The 20,430-nt window shown below is 35.1% G+C and overlaps 1 protein-coding gene across 1 annotated transcript in view; it reads left to right on the top strand.

The window, feature by feature from the left end:
* The window catches only part of LOC129247765 (protein madd-4), a 187,616-nt gene that overhangs the window by 10,876 nt on the left and 156,310 nt on the right, over positions 1–20,430 (top strand). Inside the window, exon 4 of the mRNA XM_054887054.1 lies at positions 4,910–5,054. Within this exon, the coding sequence (XP_054743029.1) occupies positions 4,910–5,054 (145 nt within the window). The remainder of the gene's footprint in view (positions 1–4,909; positions 5,055–20,430) is intronic.

Raw genomic sequence — 20,430 nt, 5'->3', positions numbered from 1 at the left:
CTACCGCCAATTTCATGAAGACACGCATATTAAGGCCCTATGCTTCCATCACTTTTGTGTCTTGAAAATGAATGCTAGCATTTCGAATTTTTCACAGCCGTTTGTGAAATGTCCTTTTCTTCCTTGCGGATGGGCGGCTTCCTTAGTGGCACATGAATCGGTTTTTATTAATATTTTATTCGCCTTTACATACGACGTAGTACACATAAGTTATAAATTTTATAAATTTTATGTTGAGTCTTTGGAATTCGGTATTTTTTGTATAAATAAGTCTGAAAGCTAAATTACGAATACAACACGAATTTGGACTGAAAAGTATTAGATATTACAAATAAACATATAATTGACGACTACATCTATTGCTAGATATTTGCTCGAAGTATTTCACCAATTTGCGGTCCACGTTGTAATATTTTCTTCCGCCGAATCTCAAATTGATTCCCACCACTGCTCCTCTGAAAGCAAAACAATGCGTTAAGTGAAAAACTAACCAAAGGGAAAAATCTCAGTACTTACTTGCTTGTGCTGGTAGGGCTGCACTTTAGAAACTCGCATTGTAAAAAAAAATTAACAAAAAAGAAATAAAGAAGGGAACCAGATAGGAACAAAGCGCTGTTATGTTGGACATCAGCTATTGACACAGAAAGCTTCATTTTTCCAAAAAAATTATTCTTCTTCTATTTTTTATACCAAAATTGAAGATATTTGTTTCCGGAGAAAGTTTGAGTTTTCCAAAAATGTTGATGCAATTTTGATTACTAGTCATTTATTTTTCTTCTATTCGTTTACCGAAATTGCAGATCTTGGTTTTTAAATTCCTAATTATAACTAAGTGTTTTGTGTCTTATCTTTAAGGAAAGATGTTTTGAATATAACCCAGTAACGATACGAATGAGTATCGGTCTCGCTATTCATAAGATAGAGGCAGAAATCATCAACTTGGCCTTGAAAAACTATGCTTGAGGAAGTCACTATTGCACTGCCGATTGAGGCAGTCATTTAAGTGCAATTTTTTTCTACACTTAATCAAAATATTAAAAAAAATACAGTGAAATCTCCTTTTGGCGAACATTCACCGCCAGTCAGCTTTTGTCGGTTCAAGAGAGGAACCCACACAAAATATGGAACAAATATCCGCTCAAGGGAGGTATCCTGCTAGTAGAGGTATCCGTTCCGATAGGTTACACTGAATAGAGAAAATCGAATGATTATATAGATTGTGTAGATTTTTACAAAGAAAACGGTTTGATTCGGTTTACTTCAATCAAAATAAGTTAATAATTAAATTTCGAAGAATTAAACTGCAAAAATTTTGAAAAGAATTGAATAATTTTGAAATTTATTCAATATTCAAAATTTTTGTATAGAGTTTGGTTAAAGTGAATTACACTGTGCGACAGTGATTTTATACTTTTATGGAGACCTAGTACAACTTGTAGGTATAGTAAAACTAAACAAAATGGTATAGGAGAAATTTCCAATACACCCCCAAAATCTCGTTTTATGGCCATAAAACCGTTTTTCAGTAGGTTGATGTGAAGAATCACTCCTAACTTCGCTAATTTCCATCCGATTTCGAATTTGTTTTTTTAGTTCGGAAGAACAAGAACAAGCCTTTTTGACAGTGTGTTGACAATTTTTCTGAAATGACAACTGACGAGACTGTAGACGGAAGTATTTGGAATTTTTTAATTTTTTCTCTATTTTTTCAACTTTGATATAATTTTTACGATATTATCCGATATTGAGGATTTTTTTTAGTACACTACTGTTATAGTAAATTTAATTTTGCGTCGAATGAGCTATATTTGATTGTATATACCATTTTGTTTAGTTTTTCTATAGCCATAAGTTGTGCTAGGTCTCAATAAAAGTATATTTAATTTTTTTTTTTTTTTGTCACACAGTGTTATTATCGAAAAAAGATTTTTTGTTGTTCAAAATTTTGGTACAAAAAAAATCTTTTTTTAATTTTTGGAAAGTAAAATTGTTTAGACTTTTCTCAGTAATCTCTACAAGTTTCATAGCGGCAGTTTTTTAGGATTAAATTAAATTGAAAAACAGAGCCGTAGCAAGCCAAGGGCTAGGGAGAGCTTTGCCCCCCCACGCGTTGGCATTGAATAAAATGTATTCTAGATAAAAAGGAAGAAAAATTAAAGAACAGTCGAAAACAAAAGTAATTGAAAAAAAAAAATTCTTTGAATAGTTTATACTGCGTTTACAGTATTTTCTCAACAATAACATTTATTAATTTTTTTTAAATAATTGCACTTTGCGATTTTTTTTATCATTGAATCGTAAAAGAACCGTTTCCAGGTCTCAAGAATCCAGTCGCTTGTGTTCGAATGCAAAAAACGATAAATTATTTAATCTCTCAGTCGTCATGCTAATATGTCTGTTGAGGCCGCATAATTCGTTTCAAGGCTGAAAATGATTATTCGTATACTGCCGTTCCGGATGGGAAAGTTTCGATTGAAGTAAAAAGGTTGTACACTTTTTCCATTCCTTGGCCCACTTTATATAGCTCTGTCAGTACCACAGTCTTGATTTTTTTATCTTCTGGTCTTTTCAACCTATTCAATTTCTCATTATTTGACCGAGTTTCGTCTATGTGCTCTTTGTCAATTCTCAATAGCTCAATTTCATTTGGCAATTCGAAGCCTAACTCGGTCAAAGGCTCAAGTTTTTCCAAATCCATTTCAACTGCGAAATCAATAGCTGTGAGAATAGCATCATTTTTTACAAAACAATTTGTCATTTCGGTTAATACTATATCGATAGTTTCATAAAATGCCGATTACACAATGATGCTCGATTTACTTCGTTGTCCCAGTATTTCTTCAGTAGCAAAATCCTTTACCATTTTTGACTGGCCTCGATTTCGAATTGGGCGACTTCAAACGAGAGCCGCTTCTGTAGGATGTGAGTTCTTCAAACGATTTGTCGCTTTAGAGTAATATTTATTGAAACAAACTTCTGTTCTCATTTTTTCGATCGTTTTTAAATCTATCTTTGTATCCAATCGATCGACCTTGTAATGCTTTTGTTACTGGTTCAATCGTTTTTAATAAATCCTTCGTGGAAATTAATGCGAATACAAATTCTAATGAAAGCATTACGTGGTACAATACGGCTGCTAATGCTATGTCATCGCCATCGAAGCCTGCTGCAGCGGTTATCTGAGGCAAAGTATTTATAATTGTTCATGTTTTTTGCCAATTGTTAAAAGCAATGCTGGCAGGAATGCTGATATCTAGAATGCCTCTCGGGGTTAGAGCTTCAGAGTTTGTTTAGATTCCCAAAAGGCGCAGACGTACTAAAAGATGTCTACTATAAACAAACGTAAAGGTCTAGCTCCATCTGGTAACATCAAGGAGCAATAGGTAGGTCTATATGATGGCTTTCAGCCAGCCAGGTCAACTCAACCTAATCGAACCTAAAGGCAATGAACCGCACTAGTTAAACCTATCGCTGCCTAAACGAAATTCAAGCCTTTTACTTGTATCCCTAATTATTGCATTATATTGTGTTAAAAAGGGTAAAAGAAACTATAAAAAAAATGTATGACAAATATTGTGAAAAAGTAAAAAAAAAAAAATATGTTTAACCCTAATCGTTGAGAAATCATGAATTTTGTATGAAAGTACTGCACGGTGAATGTTTAAGGGGTAACACCACTGTACACGCGTAAAATAAACACGATTTTTAAAGAATTTTTTTGTATAGAAGGAAAGGGAAAACAATCACTCTGATTTGGGAAGTTATTACTTATATACTAAAATACAAAACTACAAAGTTTGATCGAAAAATTTTACAAAATGGCGGCATTGGAGACATTTTTGTAATGTGGTTTCTCTTGAAGGAGCTCCGCGGCACGCAGCACAGAGGGTGCAAATTTTAATCTGGAACAAAGAAACATTTTTTTTCTTAATCTAGATAAGAATAGCTAGAGAAACACGTAGGGGATTTGAAAAATATTTATTTTTGTGGAATTAGCAAGCATTTGAAGGAAAAAACTCTATTTTTTACTAAAAAAACGGCACTTAAATAATTATAACAATCGTTTAAATTAATCTATCGAAAATCCCCTACGCTCCTTTTTATACAGACGTAGTGAAAAACCTGATTAAAAATATTTAAAATTGTTTGAGTTATGCTACGTGCCAATTTCAGAAAACGTGTTTTGAGAAAAACGTGTTTAAAGTTTGGAAATTTGGAGAAGTCGTTAGGTAGCAGTCACTAACGCTTGGTTAAAAGCTTAAAATATTTATGAAATAAACTTCGGTAACGTATAAAACTTTTCGTTCTGTATTATTTTAAAAGGTTCAAAGAATTTTTTAAGCTTATAAAAAAAAATCAATTTTTTGAAATTTCTACAGTGGTGTTACCCCTTAATACCATTTGTTTATAATAAAAAATTTTGGAAAAATCTCTTCGGATATGTTTAGTTAGAGCTTTGAAGATACCTTATGAATTTTTTCTAATTTTCTGTTGGGTTTATATAGTAGAAATAAGCGCCGGACGCGAATGACCCATCGACTTATGGGATTAATGTGTCAAACTTTTAAATATTTTTGTAATAGCATTAAAATCTGTTATTAACAAATACTAAATGAATTAAATTAATAGAATTTTCCGCAAAGCAAAAAAATAATAATAATAATTAAAAAAATAAATAGTAATAAAAAAACATAAAAATTTAAATAATAAAAAATCTAAACTATCGGATAAAGTAATTAGATGCAAATAATAATAAAAGCAAATATACACGCGACACACAAAATGGAAAGTAGTAGGCTAAATATATGTAGGTGCGCGTACATTTCGAAAATCTGTAAAATCCTATTATCCCTTGACTAAATTTTTATTCCAACTAAAAATCTTCTACTTCTGCTTTCCTCTTTTTCAGCGCGTGGGCTGTGATTTGAAAATCGGTTCAACGAAAAAAATCGACAGTTGTGGCGTCTGTGGTGGCGATAGCAGCTCCTGCTCGCAGCCACTCTATTATTGGGAAACAGCACCAACAACACAATGCTCGGTGACATGTGGCGGAGGTAAGTGTAAATGGAGGCGAAGCAATAAAACCCATAGCAGTGTTCAAAAAAGATATTGTGCAAATATGAAAATCACACACACACACATTTGACTTAGTATTAGCGGTACACTACAGTGAAACACCAAATTAGGCAGCAAAAATATTAGCTTACAACTAGAATTTTTTTACTGAAATCGAACTAGTACGAAAGAGACCAGGTTTGCACCGTTTACAAATTGATATATTCGTACCTATGATATTTTATTTGGTTTAAACTTTTTAAATAACTTTTATTTGAGTATGATGAAAACGAGTAAATAAGTGTATATATAATTAATATATATATTAAGTATGCAATTTAATATTATTTGGATAGAAAAAAAATATTTTTATGGCACTTGAAGTATTTTACTTTTGATAAAATGTAAAGAAAAATGCTTTTATTTAGTCTGTGAATCGATACCAATTTTGAAATATTTTTGTATTTAGTTTTCCTTTCTATCGAATTTTAGAAAGTATGAGACTAGTACAAAGTGGTGCAAAATTAATCAACCAATTTCGTTTTTGAATAACTATTTTACAACCCTCCACTGCTAGCCCATTGTTACTTATATAAGAAAGCCGTCTTGTGCCCCCTTCTATAAATAACTCGAGAAAGCAAAACACAGTCGCTAATAACAGACTTTGTTACAGCGAAAAAAAACCAACAGAAGCCGTTGATAATTTGATCAAAAAGCGACAAATGGGCGGGTCCTATCTGACATATCTACTGATGACATCATTTTTGGTTCACTCTGTAATAAATGTGGGCGCTTTTTATCAAGTGGTGATGAATAGTTGCAAAATTGATTTTTATTCCTAATTTCAATTTGAATTTGTATATGTTTTGTACTTATGGAATTAATTTTCACTGTACACTATTTTACAATTTTATTTGTCCTTAAAATGAATTGTTTTTTTATGTAATATGGATTTTCTTTTTTTCCTTGTTCACTCCTCTTGGGAGCATAGGGCCTCGACAAGACTCTTCCCTCGTACACGATTATGTGCTGTTGTTTTTGCACCGTCCCATGATACTATGTCGGGATATGCTAGTTCGCGCAACATCGACCTTCTCCAAGTGTTTTTTGGTCGACCGTGACCTTTGTTCCCTTGCGGGTTCCAGTCCAGTGCCATTCTCGTGATGCTATCTGGTGGTTTCCTCAATGTGTGATCTATCCATCGCCAGTTTGTTTTGTTTGATTTGTATAAGGATGGGTTCCTCATTCTTTAATCTCCGCAGAGCGTCGTTACTGATGATGTTTGGACAAAATATTCTACAGATGATGCGGAGGCATTGAACCGCATGAACCGAATATTCGTAGGCTAGCGAGCCTGGACATTTCTGAACTCCCCCATACTGTATGCATTCGCCCGGCTGCCGCCCTGGCCTTATTTAGCCTGCAGTTGACATCTTCATCTGCTCCACCATCTTCCGTGATGAGGCAGCCGAGGTAGCAGAAGCTTCCGACAAATTCCACCGTGCACCCGTCAACCAATATCTGCTTTGCGTTATTGTGATTAACTCTCATAGCCTTGGTCTTGGCGATGTTGACTCCAGTCCGACAGCGCGTGCCAGCGCGAGTAATCTGTCCGGCTTCGCTTGCATGTTAGAGAGTTTGTAAGAGAGGAGGCACATGGCATTGGCGAATCCAGGTCCTCAAGATGTCTTATGAAACTCCACACGATGCCTTTTTTGTGCAGGGTTAGTTGGCTCATGACGTCATCAAGGACTTTAGCGAAGAGAAGGGGCGACGGGGAAAACTTTGCGATTGCTGATATCGCCTTTGCGAAGCACTGCCAGTTAAGAGTTCTCGTAGAGGGATTTGATGAGCCGGATTATCTTGGCGGGAACTCCTTTCTACTCAGTGCCAGCCATATTGCGTCTCATTTGATAGTGTCGAACGCCTTCTTGAAGTTTACGAACAGCATGTAGAGCGGGGAGCGCCACTCAACTGATTGTTCTACTATAATCCGGATTGTGTTGGCTTAGTCAACACAGCTTCGGTGAGGATGAAAACCAGCTTACTGGTCTTTTAAGGAGCGTTCCATATCTTGGAGCCTCTGTATGAACGCGGCTACCATTTTGTAGATTGTATTAAATATAGTTATTCCTCGCCAGTTGCCACAGTCATGCAGGTCGCCTTTCTTGGACAGCTTCACTATGATGCCTTTTGTCCAGGACAGAGACAGCTTTTCATTGCTCCAGACGGCGGTGATGTGAGGATGAAGAATTTCTGTTGATATTTGCCGATCGGCTACTCTTAGTTCAGGCTGTATGTCATCTTCGCCGCTTTGTTGAGCTTCAGCTACTTAATTGCATCCTTAATCTCCGCTAGGCTGGAACAGATATTTAAAGTTTTTTCATCTTACGTAATTTTTTAAAGATCTGAAACATAACCCCAAATTTTCAGATTTTTTAACCACCCCTTTTGATCTGAAATTAGTGATTCTGAGTCAAAATTGGAGTAGTATTTTTTTGTTTGCTTTTTTTTTGTCTACTTTGAACCAGTATGGAACTGGTGCATTTCTGATCGAAATCTGACAAATTTATATGTCATAGATCATCACTATTATTACTATAATTGGCGCCCACCCTTTTGTGTGTTTGGCCGAGCTCCTCCTCCTATTTGTAGTGTGCGTTTTGATGTTGTTCCACAAATGGAAGGATCTACAGTTTCAAGCCGACTCCGAACGCCAGATATTTTTATGAGGATCTTTTTCATAGCAGAAATACACTCGGAGGTTTGCCATTGTCTGCCGAGAATGGTAATCACGCACAAACCCATTCGGCTACGGCGGCCGCTCATAGACGATCGCCCTATTAAAAATATAAGTTGCTTGTATGGAGAAAAAACACTTGTCCCACTGGTTAGGTCTGCGACTAGTACATTTGACTACAGGGTAACCTCTTGTTGCCTTCACACACTTATATCCACACACAAACACCTAAGCTCCTTGAAACAAGAGGCTCAGCCGCGTTTGTGCCAAAAAGACGTCGTTTACGAAAATATCACGACAGGAAAGTAAATAAACAGACAAACAAATTTGAATATGTGTCACAATGTTGCGACAATACGGCGGAGGCATGACTTGGTGGAACGGGAAGTGGCAGGTGACAGCAGCTCGGCAAACTGGCTGTTATAGGTAAGCAGGAATACGTAGGTAGGCAGAGGCACATGGGTGGTTCACCTATTTTTGGCAGCCTCGCCGTCTCTTTATGTTGTTTACAATGATGGCGCAGTTCCAATGCTTCCCCCTTGCACTCACCGCCGCACTGTTATATGTATGTGTGTGTGTGTGTGCAAATAGATTGTTTGAAAACGTTTCGACGTCTCAAATAGCACTCCAGTGCGACACGCTTAACTCACACTCGATTCGTGCCAATTCATGACTCGCGTGTCACTGTTCAGTTTGTAACCTGCACGTTTCACCAGGGCCACCACCCTCACCACCAGCTAATGCATCCTCTGCGCGCCCACCATCACTGATAAAAGTTCGAATGCAAATTTTGCATGTCAAATTTATTGCGTTTTTTGTTTTTTGTTTTATGTTTTTCGAGGAGTAATGGGTGTACCCACCTGTCATGCCACATACTCCTACACACGACACGTACATTGTAGCTGCTACACTGCGCGCACCTTATGACGCCACGTCGATTTGTTTTGAGTAACAAATCACTGTGTAATTTCAAGTACGCATTCACCCAACTTCTATGCGGATATCGGGAAGATGGAAGGCGCTATTATAGCAGTCAGTAGCGCTTAGTTATATAGTAGGCATACAAAGCTGTACGTAAGCCTGTTGGCTGATATGGCAGATTGTAGGGCACGCAGGTAGTTAATGGCGCTTGAGAGGAAGTGAAGTGGCGAGCAAAATGGTTTTGTTTGTGACGTATCACGCAAATCTATTTTGACTGCGATCTCAGCCTCTGTATTTCTGTATTGACTATTTGCGCTGTAATTGAGTGGAAGCGATTGAATGGCAATTGGAGTATTGAAGATGTGTGCTTGTATGTGTACGTATAAGTGTGCATGGCGAAAACAAGAGTTTAAACAATGTGAAAAGTAGTGCTACGGTTCTGAGTGAGTCATGATTTGAAATTAGAGAGAGGTTCATAATATTGTAATTGAGTAAGGCAACAAATGATAGAAAGTTGGTCGCGGTCGGTTTTCAGCAAGTGATGCCAAGGCTCTTACTGCATTTAAATCCTGCCAATAATCTAGCAGAGGTTTTGTGTTCATTTTACATATTAGTTTGAGGAAAAAAAAATCCACTACGCTAATGCTTTTTAATTCATTGTGATTGTAATTCATTACTTTTCCAATTTTTAAATAAAAAAAAAATAATAAAAATAAATCCAATATTATCTCGGTAGATGGTTGTAGTGATCGATATATCGTAAAGTATCGATCAAACAATTTAAAGTTCATGTTCATCGTCAAGGTGACATTTGAAATGAAAAACTTCATTCACTGCGTTTGCTTTGCGCCATTCAGTTGCGAGTTACAGGGTGTACAGGGCAAAATTCAGTACATTTTTCAGTTTTTCTTTGATGCAGGTGAAAATGCAAGCCACGTCGCTAAAATTGTGAACGCTCTTTAAGGGGTTACAGTTTACAGTTACAATACCGAAAAAAGCGAATTTTTCAGAACTTTTTCTGAGAAACTTTTAAATTTATTGATCTAAAAATTTGTATACATATTGTGCTATCTGTTAATTGTATTTTAAGACTCAGTATTAGTAAAAATATTTATTTGGAAATGAGCTACAGCTGATCTGCGGGAGCTCTTCTCAAAAAAGACGTTTTGCGGTGACAACCCTACCCCTGAAACCAAGAAAAACCTCATAAAAACTTGTTTCAATACGACTAATAATAGCCCATCACCCCATAAACCACAAACAACCCCGAACTTAATTACTTAAATGTGAATGAGTTTAAGTGGCCTTATGCTTTTAACATTCAATGCACTTGGGAGTAATTAGATGAAATTATTGGTTAGGTGATGACTGTCACAAAACACATTGATGGCAATTTTCTCTGTCAAGGCTTGTATGCAGCGGAATGTATGTACGTCTCATTAAATGCGAATGTAAATAGAAAATAATGATATATAATATGGCCTTTCAGAGCATTCACTACAATATTTTGTCATTTACTTCATTAGATTTCGACTGTAATGATAGCAACTGTTAATCGATTCTAAATTGTCTATAATTGATTTCACCACACAAAATCAATCATTTATACTGTCACTGACACTAAAAGCCACGTGCCGAAGGCAAATAACGGCCGTTGAGGGGTAATTTCACGGCGACCAGTGTGAGTTGCTCCAACCCAAATTTAAAGGTTTAATGCTTAAATTAGGCTAATACCCTACAAGATAGCTGACTATCATATAAGCACTCATATTATCATCATCACTATCCTAATTAAACTACACATTTTCGTTCTAGCCATGGGAAAGTTCTGATAGTTTCCCCTCGACGGTGTGATATTCTATCTCTCCTTTACCAATAGCAATCTCTTATAACTGTAAAATATATTTACTATGCTCTAAAGGTTAAGCAAGTAATCATTTTTATTCTTACAATGTAATAACTGCTAACAACTTAACACCTCATTGTCGTCATCACAAACTTCTCAGCACTAATAATAATTATACTTCTCATTTTTGTTATCAAAAAGTAATCAGCACTGATGGGCTAAACTACTCATTTTCGTTATCGAAAAGTAATCAGCACTGATGGCACAAACTCCTCATTATCGTAAAAAGTAATCATACTGATGACAAAAACTCCTCATTTTTGTTATCATAAAATGGTTATTTGAAATATATAATTTTTTTTTTTGTTTTCATTAGAAAACTTCTACATATCAATTCGGTGTTACATTCACGGATATTCGAACTCACGAATTTTCAAATGTTAGCCACGCATCTACTCATTCGGCTATGGCGACCATACAACACATCCAAATTTTACACTAGTACATTTTTCAGAGTGGCCAAATTATAAGCATACAAATGAGCTGCTATGACCTTTAAGGCACAGTAGATACATTTTTCACTTATATGAAATTGCTATCGGTAAAAGAGAGATAGAATTCATACCGAACAGGGGAAAAGAATATCAAATGAAATATCTGATTTCCCCATTAAAAAATATTGTATATGACATTCTGATAATGCGCATGTATTAGAGACTAATAAAATACTTGTAAATGTGTTGTAATTTATTCCAAAAGTGCTCAGCACTGTCTTGTAGGGGAACCTGTTGGTATTATAAGATTAAAAAACTCGATGAAACTAAAAAGTAGGTATATTGCACTATTGATATAAAATAAAGATTATTAGTACAACTTTTATAGAAACATATTTTTTAATAGGGTTGCCGCTTTAATACAAAAATTAATTGAATGTTAAGTAAAATATTGCAATATAGGATTCAAAGGAAAACCACTTAAGAGCACTTTTATACAGAAATATTCTTAAATAGGGTTGACAGGTCTTTGAAATTTTAAAACTAATAAAAATTAAATGTGTTGTTTATTTCTATTTGGCAAAGTTGAATGTGAGTTTTAAATAGAAATGGTCGTCCAACATGTAATATATCATATTACCATTTTGGGTGTCAAACGGAAGTCATTTTGAGAAAGTTTTAATTTAATAATATTTATAAATAGGATTGCCGTAAATCTTGTAGCCTTAAATATTATAAAACTTGGCGTTAAACAAAAGGTAGTTATATTAGAAAAGTTGGGAATCAGATCATATTTCATAAAAAGTTGCCACCTTTTTGAAAAGTTAAAACTAATAAAAATTTGGTAGTTATGTAATATGAAGCACTATAACATTGTAGTCAAATGAAAACTATTTGAGATGGTCTTAATATATCATTTATCATTGTATATTTTTAAATAGGGTTGCCAACTTCATAAGAAATTAAAACTAATTAATTAATAATTAATAATAGTTGGTTAAATAACGTACAATAATATTGTTTTCACACCAATGCAGTTCGAACAACTTTGACGAAGAGATTTTTATCGATAGGATTGCCACACACGTAGTAATAAAAAGGTAATCAATAATTCATATATTTTAATGCAGCCATCAAAGTGCAAGTGATTAGAAGTGTTCAAAGCCAGTACTATTTGTAACTGAGGTGGACAATCTTACAAAAAAATTCGATTTGATTTCAGTTAAAGAAAATTTGATTATTTAGTAAAACAAAATAATTAAGTAGGCTTACTAAACCTTTTTATAAAATTTTCGTTAAAACAGTCATCTAATAGTAGAATATTTATGCACATGTTAATAAAATATTTATTTATTAGTAAAAAATTATCTACAGTTTAATCTGGTATCCGAAGAGGGGTAATTGAGGTGTCCGTGAAAAGTTAGAAAGATGGCACCACTGGCACATATCAAGATTATCTTTTGTTAGTAGCATCTACACACTAAGTTTCAGCCAGATTTGCTTATTTCTTTGAGTTTGTCATTCGTTAGAATTGAGGAAGTCGGGTGATTTTCCTCCTTTCAACACAAGAACGCACCAGATCAAGCTTTAGAAGTTGTGGTGGGCAAATTAATGAAATTAGAGTTCCAACTTGTTTCACTTCCCCCATTTCTTCAGACTTGGCTCCCTTTGATTTCTCGGGCTACGCTTTGCCCCCGATATGAAAAAATGTCAGGCGTAAAAAAGATTTTATTCAAACAAGGAAGTGATTCCAGGAACGAATGACTATTTTCCAGACTTGGACAAATCCTATTATTCGAAAGGGATCAACAAACTGGAACAAGAGCATAGTAAATACATTTGTCAGTTATAAGAAATTACTATTGGTGAAAGAAAGATAGAATATCACACCGACAAGGGGAAACTATCAGAACTTTCCCATGGCTAAAACGAAAATATGTAGTTGGATGAGGATAGTGATGATGCTAATATGAGTGCTTATATGATAGTCAGCTATCTTGTAGGGGATCCCCTGTTCCTTACTTTCATTACTAAGCTGTATATGCGGGACTTGCCAATCAACTAATTAATTTCGGAGATTAGCGGTTTTGAACAAATCTACTTCAACAATTTTTCTGTTTATCTACATTCCAGCTTTTAGTTCAACCATGACGAGTATGATAAGTATTTTTGGCGTTTACGCCAAGTAAATGCGTGTTTGTGCCCATTTGAGTATGAAGGCAAAGAAATATGTAGTAATATTATTTTATTTAAATAACTTAATTTATCAGATAATATCGGAATTCACAAGTGCTTTTATACGAAAATGCGCCTAGCTCACCTACATAATAAAACATGGAGAAGGCAACTTTTCTAAGATGGGCTCTTCTGGAACTCCAGGAACGTTATATTTTGCAACTTTCAAACTTTCTCTCACTATTTCCCACTCATCTCAAGTATGATTTTCGTTATCTGCAGCACCCTTTCATATTCCTCGCCTTCATTTTCAGAGCAGACATTGTCATAAATACATAACTTTATTCTTGAAGAGCAACACAATTTTCTTAAGGCTATTCCCTGTCAGACGCTATGAGATAACATTTCCTTAATGAGAACTAAGTACTGGTTACTCTGTATTTCTGGTAGCATTTGGATGTACTGAAATTCGTAAATTTATTTTCCTTTCCTTTGGTAACCATTACCGTGGAATGGGCCAATGGTCAAATAAATGACTTACCAATAAACGGCATAATTTTTTACATTGTCAAGAAGCCAAGCGAGTTTGGAAGGTCATGCGCCAAAGCGCCAAGACGTGGTGGATCACTATATGGCACGCTATACTTACCAAAATATGTTACGACACAATAAGTATTTGAAATTTCTCACTTAACTCACACTTAAATGTTGAAGTAAACGAAATCATAGGGAACGCATTTATATATACATACACTCTTTTGTGTATTGCATATTTGTAGGCGCTGGGCCTACGTGCTTGCGTACATGGGCACATAAATGGCTAAATGTCAACAAGGCTTTTGTTAGCACACAATATATTCATCACGCAATGAAATGTGCCTGTCTACTGAACTCTAGAACAACTCACACATACGTAAAAAATCTCTTTAATAATCACTGCCATTATAAAGGCAGACATAATATGAAAAGAAGGGAAGGATATACGTCACGTCTTGGTACAGCAAAGACGAGGAATTGTTTCGACGATTGCCGCGGAAATGCTTGTAAATAGAAGTGAGGAGTAATCGGCTTGAGGCACGACTAAGTATCGATATACCTTCATACCTATCGAGTTAGAACTCAGGAGAAGTAGAAGTGAGATCTACCAAGGGGAAAAAGAAAGGAATACTCATTTTGACATAATTAACGAGCAGCAAACGAGATTCTTAACAATTTATATCCTTAATTGTAGGCGTTAATTGCACTCGTTCAGGAGTTTCATGGGTTAAATTTTCTAGTGGCAAATGAGGAATGCTCACTTAACAGGGGAGCCTGCTTTAGAGGCTTCAAAAAATCGATGTTTTTTTTTGCATAAATGTCTTTCCAAACTATCCAAGAATGTGTCCTCAAATTTTCAGAAACAAATTCAAAATATTTTCGGAGTTCCAAAAGCAATTGTGAGCAAGCGTCGAGCAGGTATACGAGCGGCCGGATCGCTCGAAGTGCGATTTCTCGGTTTTTTTATTTTTGCGATTTTTCCTAATTGGCGGGAAAGATAGGGAAAAAGTTAAACGTCCTATCGAAACGAGATAACATTGATTGTATTCGGAATTAAATTCTCTTCTAGTTGAACCTAAAAACCCTTAAGAAACTTATGATTAACCCACTTTTTAAACAATCTAAAGTGAATTTGTTTTTCCAAAAAAATGATTTTTTTTTTTATTAGCGAAAAATTGTTGAATTTTTCACTTTTTGTTTAATTTTCTTGGTTTAACTAGAAGCTATACTATACTAAAATAAAAAATTTTTTGGGTTTTTGGTTTCAGATGAAAATTGCGACCTACATCTTTCCCGCCTCACGACACATACACACTCGAGGCGCCTCGGCAAAATGCTTGTACCAGTCATAATATGACATATATTTTAATGAAAAAATTTGAGAAGACTGTTGAAATATATAGCAATAAAACTAGAAAGTTTCAATCGAATATTTCTTTCCTTCCGAAAAAAATCCACGAAAAATCGATTTTTTGAAGCAGGCTCCCCCCTTAAGAAGTCTAAAAAGTAAAATGGAGTTCTTTCGTTACTTCGCTCACATAGGACCTCCGAGGTAAAAGGTAGTGTGCAACATTTGATACGCAGAAGCATAGTGAACAATGATGAGTAATCGTCTACTAGCTAGGAAGTAGTCTCAGTTTAATTTAAAAAAAAAAAAAAAATTATTCAAGCCTTTACTCGGAAATTTAAAATTTTTTTTCCATGTTCACTAATCCAAATATTTTGGATGTGACCTTCCATTTTGAGTGGAAATAGTTCTATTTGTAAGCTTGAGAATAATACGAAGTAAACTGGAAAATTTAGAAAAAAATTTTAACAATTTTAAGATATATTCAATCCTCCGGTTCCTCCATTCATATCTCCGGTTCTATTTAACATTAAAGCAATAAAAAAAAATGTTGTGGAGGATTAAAGTTTTAAAATGTTGGGCGAAAATGCGAATAATTTATAAGACGATTTTAAATATAATTTTCGCCCCTCAACTTCCATAACAGAATTTAACGATAAATTTTCTGCTGCTACATTTTAACCTTTACCTCGTAACCAAATGGGCATTTTTGACGCTCTCTTAAAATAGGCACGGCGAAAGTCGAATAAAAAAGTTAGTTAGTGGACTAAAGAGTTCTGCGGAAATTTTAATCAGCCAATTTTTGTATGGATTACCGAAGGCAAAGCAGTCCTACCGGTTAAAGTTAGCACTCAAGAAAGCTTTGTCCAAGCTAATGTTGTGATATACGAGTAGAGACATCACAAACACATATAAGTACGAACATTATGGATGACCGAGTTTTATGGCACGCAAGTTTTTGACTTATTGTGCCGCGTAGATTAAAAAAAATTAATTTGTAGTAAGTTTTCCGACCAAAGTATGGCTGTAAATGCGGCTTTAGTCCCATTTTTTTAATTTGTGGTTTTGTTTTTTATGTCATGTGTCTCTTCAGTACAAATGCAAAGTGAAGCAGGTTTCGCTAGTCAGTCAGCCTATTTACAGTCTGTGTCAGAAAAAAATAACTGCGGTTATTCATGAAGTAAAAAAAAAAAGGATGTACAAAACTACGAGTCGCAGTTACTCAATAAGCCGTGTAGTTTCCATCGTTGTCGAGTTTAGCCTGGCATCTTCTCGGTATGCTTTGAATCAGCTTTTTTGCGTAGCTCGTTGACAAACAGGACTAGATTTTGCGAGCTTGACGCACCAGTTGCTTTAGATCGTGGAAAGGCTTTCTGGCAACAAGCGTTTTCATAATTCCCCACATATTTTCAATGGGGTTGGCGTCTGGGCACTGGAAAGGCCATTCCATTATTGTGACGCTATTTTCTTGTTTTGTTGTTTTTCAATGTGTTTTTCTGAGAGCAGTGGTTTTGATGATGTGGGACGGTAGGATAAGTTCGCCTCCTTCAGTATACGTTCGTCGGTGTGATACTGATATCTATTACCTTTTTAGCAAGAGCTGATCGTGCTTGGCGTAGTCTCAAGGAAGGGTCCCGCTTAAAAAGTGGGACGATCTCTTTATCCTGCTGTTTTGTCGTCACTCGCTTCAAGGCGCGCTCGGAAAAGTCATCAACATTTTTGTATTCCACATCGGAACAAACTTTTTTGATTTTTTAATTACTTTTGTAGCCGCGGCGTAAGACAATTTCGGCCCTTTCGAATGCGTGCATAAAAATACCGCCTCAAAACGCTTCGCGTACTTCTCACTCATTTTTGTTTGGTTGCGTTTACGGAAAAGTTTCGAACGACACTAACCTGAGTTGACACTAGCATTGTAGCCCTTGAGTGGGGCTATTACACAGCAAAAAGCAGAACGAAATATGTATATCTTGAAGTTAGAACAAAAAACCGGTAATCAAAGCAAAATTAATTGTTCCATTTTGTTTCTGAACAACTTTTTTATAAAATAAAAAAGAAATGATTTTAAGTGCTCGAAATTTTTATTTTGACACCGATAGGGTGATTAATTTTGCGCCACCTTGTATTACTGAAATCTCAAACACAGAATTTTTTGTGTCAGAAGTTCTGTTTCAATTGAAGTCTGACTTTATACCCGTCCTCTCCTTTTTCTTTAGACATTCACTCTCGATAGGGTGATTAATTTTGCGCCACTTTGTATTACTGAAATCTCAAACACAAAATTTTTTTTATGTCAGAAGTTCTGTTTCAATTGAAATCAGACTTTATACCTGTCCTCTCCTTTTTCTCTATCCATTCACTCTCGATAGGGTGATTAATTTTGCGCCACTTTGTATTACTGAAATCTCAAACACAAAATTTTTTTATGTCAGAAGTTCTGTTTCAATTGAAATCAGACTTTATACCTGTCCTCTCCTTTTTCTCTATCCATTCACTCTCGATAGGGTGATTAATTTTGCGCCACATTGTATTCCTGAAATCTCCAATACGGAATTTCGTGTGTCAGAAGTTCTGTTTCAATTCAAGTTTGACTTTATACCCGTCCTCTCCTTTATCTTTAGTCATTCAAGTTTCGGTCCTCAAGTATGTGCATTAGGGTGCATTTTTTCTTTATTTTTACATCTGAAGAATTCTATTGGCAAATTCTAAACAAAACGGTTCTACATAGATTTAAAATGTGTTTCGAGGCTCCTTATTTTTCACTTTAGTTATTAAACCTCAGTTGATTTTTATTTTTTATTTACGCAAATTTTTTTGGAAAAAATGTGTACATATGGTTTTTGGGTACGAGAAGTTAAATTTTTTGTAATTAGTTTGCTCAAAACCCCCCGCTAGAGAGCTTAAAACTTCAAAATTTACTCAATTTAACTATTTTAATAGAAAAGAAAACCCATTTTCCCTACCTTCAAATACAAAAACATTTATTTTATGCAATTACCTTTTTTTATAATTATTTTTTAATACTTTTTTTTTTTAACTTTTTTTATATTTATTTTTTAATAATACGGTAAAATATGTTTTTTTACCTTTTTTTAAATTATTAAAAAATAATTATAAAAAAAGGTAAAAAAAAATAATTATAAAAAAAGGTAAAAAAAAAATATTTTACCGTATTATTAAAAAATAAATATAAAAAAAGTTAAAAAAAAAATTATCTTACTGTAGAATGTTCCAGATATAAATTTATTTTATTTTCAAACTAGACTGGTCGGCAAAAAATATTTTTTAATACACTTCCTCTCAGGCTTAATCAAGTAGAAAAAGCTGCATACCCAGAATTTTGAATTGACACTCAAAATCTAAGCTCGGAGTGTAAAAAACCAATTTTAATATGTTGCAGCTCATATTTTTTCTTCCTTGTTCACTTCTCTCGGCAGCATAGGGACTCCACAAGACTTTTCCATCGTTCACAGTTCTGTGCTCTTGCACCGTCCAATGTGATGTCGGCATCTGCCAGTTCGCGCAACATCGACCTTCCCCAAATGTTTTTTGGACGACCGCGACCTCTGTTCCCTTGCTGCTCATACTTATGTTTAACTAATATAGATATTTCTTATATTCCTTTAGTGTCTAGTGTATATAGTATAAGTATTTATGTATGTCAGTATATAAATATTTGTACTGCCTTGTCTTCAGTAGAAGATCTTCACTTAGAAAGCTTATCCGAATGTAATTCCTAAAATCCGGTTGTTATACGCGAAGGATTCGAATTTATCTATTCCTCACTCATTGTGGTTTTTATTGCTGAATTTTTGACATAGCTACACCAGTATGTGAACCGCCAAATAGCGAACCATTGTGCGACAATACCAAAAAAATTATGCGCTCACATATGCACGCGAAGGAAATGCAGTGTCTATTCCTTATTCCTTGCCATAGCTACAAGTGATTGAGCGCAGCGTCTAAGCACTCGAAAAGTATGTTGATTTGCTCGAAAAGTATGTGGATGTATGATGCAAATCCGCATTCATTCTGCATACTCGTACACTCACCAGGTAGTAGATCTACCTGCTGCGCTTATCGTAGAGCGAATAAATATTTACGTGCATGCACACGATTACTTACGAATGTCAAATGTCTTGTGCGCTGGCATGTCTTCGGCTCGGATGGCAATTGATGTAGTGATTTGCATAATCATTGCCTTTGCTGTTGTTGTACGAGTACGAAGGGAAAATGCCACCAGAATTATCTGACACTCTTCTTCCTCTCAAACTTAAGCTGTACACTTTCTTGCAACATTTCATACTAAACTTTCCTGCAATGAAGAAGCATCAAAATAAAATTGATAAAAATGTGAAAAAGCCAAAGATATTTCACTTAAAAACCTTGTACCAAAATTCTCAACATGGAGTAAAAACACAGATTAGCAAACAAATAAAAAAATATAAAAAAAAGTTATCAAAAAAATTCAAGACCATATGCAAAATAAATGGTGGTTAAATTTCAAGGGCCAATGTTGAATGTGAACCACACCTAAACGTCAACGACACCGTTGCACTTCTTTCTTTGGGGTTAGTTGAAAGAAAAGGTATACGTCAATAAGCCAGCAACAATTCAAGAGCTAAAGGATGAGATAATTCGCCACATTAAGGGCATAGGACCTCAATTAAGCCTCAGCGTCATCGAAAATTTGGACCATCGGATGGAGGTGTGCCGTCGAGGCCGCAGCGGCCATCTGACTAATATTTTGTTCCACACCAGTATTATCATAATAAAAGGAAATGGCAATCATTTTCTTAAAAAAAATTGTATTTTATTCAAAATCAACACCGGCCCTTGAAACTTAACCACCCTGTAGATAAGGAACTATTTGCATTTGGTGGTCTTTGGAGGTGTGCAGCCGCGACCGCGGCGTCCATTTGGCCGATATTTTGTTCCGTACGTAATTGAACTATACCAATATTGTCATAATAAATAGAAATGACAATAATTTCCCAAAAAATCTGTATTTTATTCAAAATCAACACCGGCCCCTAAAACTTAACCACCCTTTACTTGGATCAGTTGGCATGGAACAGCTCCTGTGAAAGTTCGTAAGCCAGCGACCGTCAGCTGCTTATCGTCAAGTCTTCTATTTAGAATGCAGTACGTCTGGCTTCTGTAAAGAAATTAGTGCTATATTCCATGGCACCTTGCGAAAATGGACAACCAGAATATGTTTTTGTCCTATTTATTTTTTGTATGCCATTTTTCAACAAAAAATTCAAAAAGTGTCTGACCATTTCATAGCATTGTAATTTAAAAAAAAAGAAAC

Source organism: Anastrepha obliqua, chromosome 5, assembly GCF_027943255.1.
Source record: "Anastrepha obliqua isolate idAnaObli1 chromosome 5, idAnaObli1_1.0, whole genome shotgun sequence".
Lineage (NCBI taxonomy): Eukaryota > Metazoa > Arthropoda > Insecta > Diptera > Tephritidae > Anastrepha > Anastrepha obliqua.
Note: the sequence above shows the minus strand (reverse complement) of the source record. Positions and strands in the feature narration are given on the sequence as shown.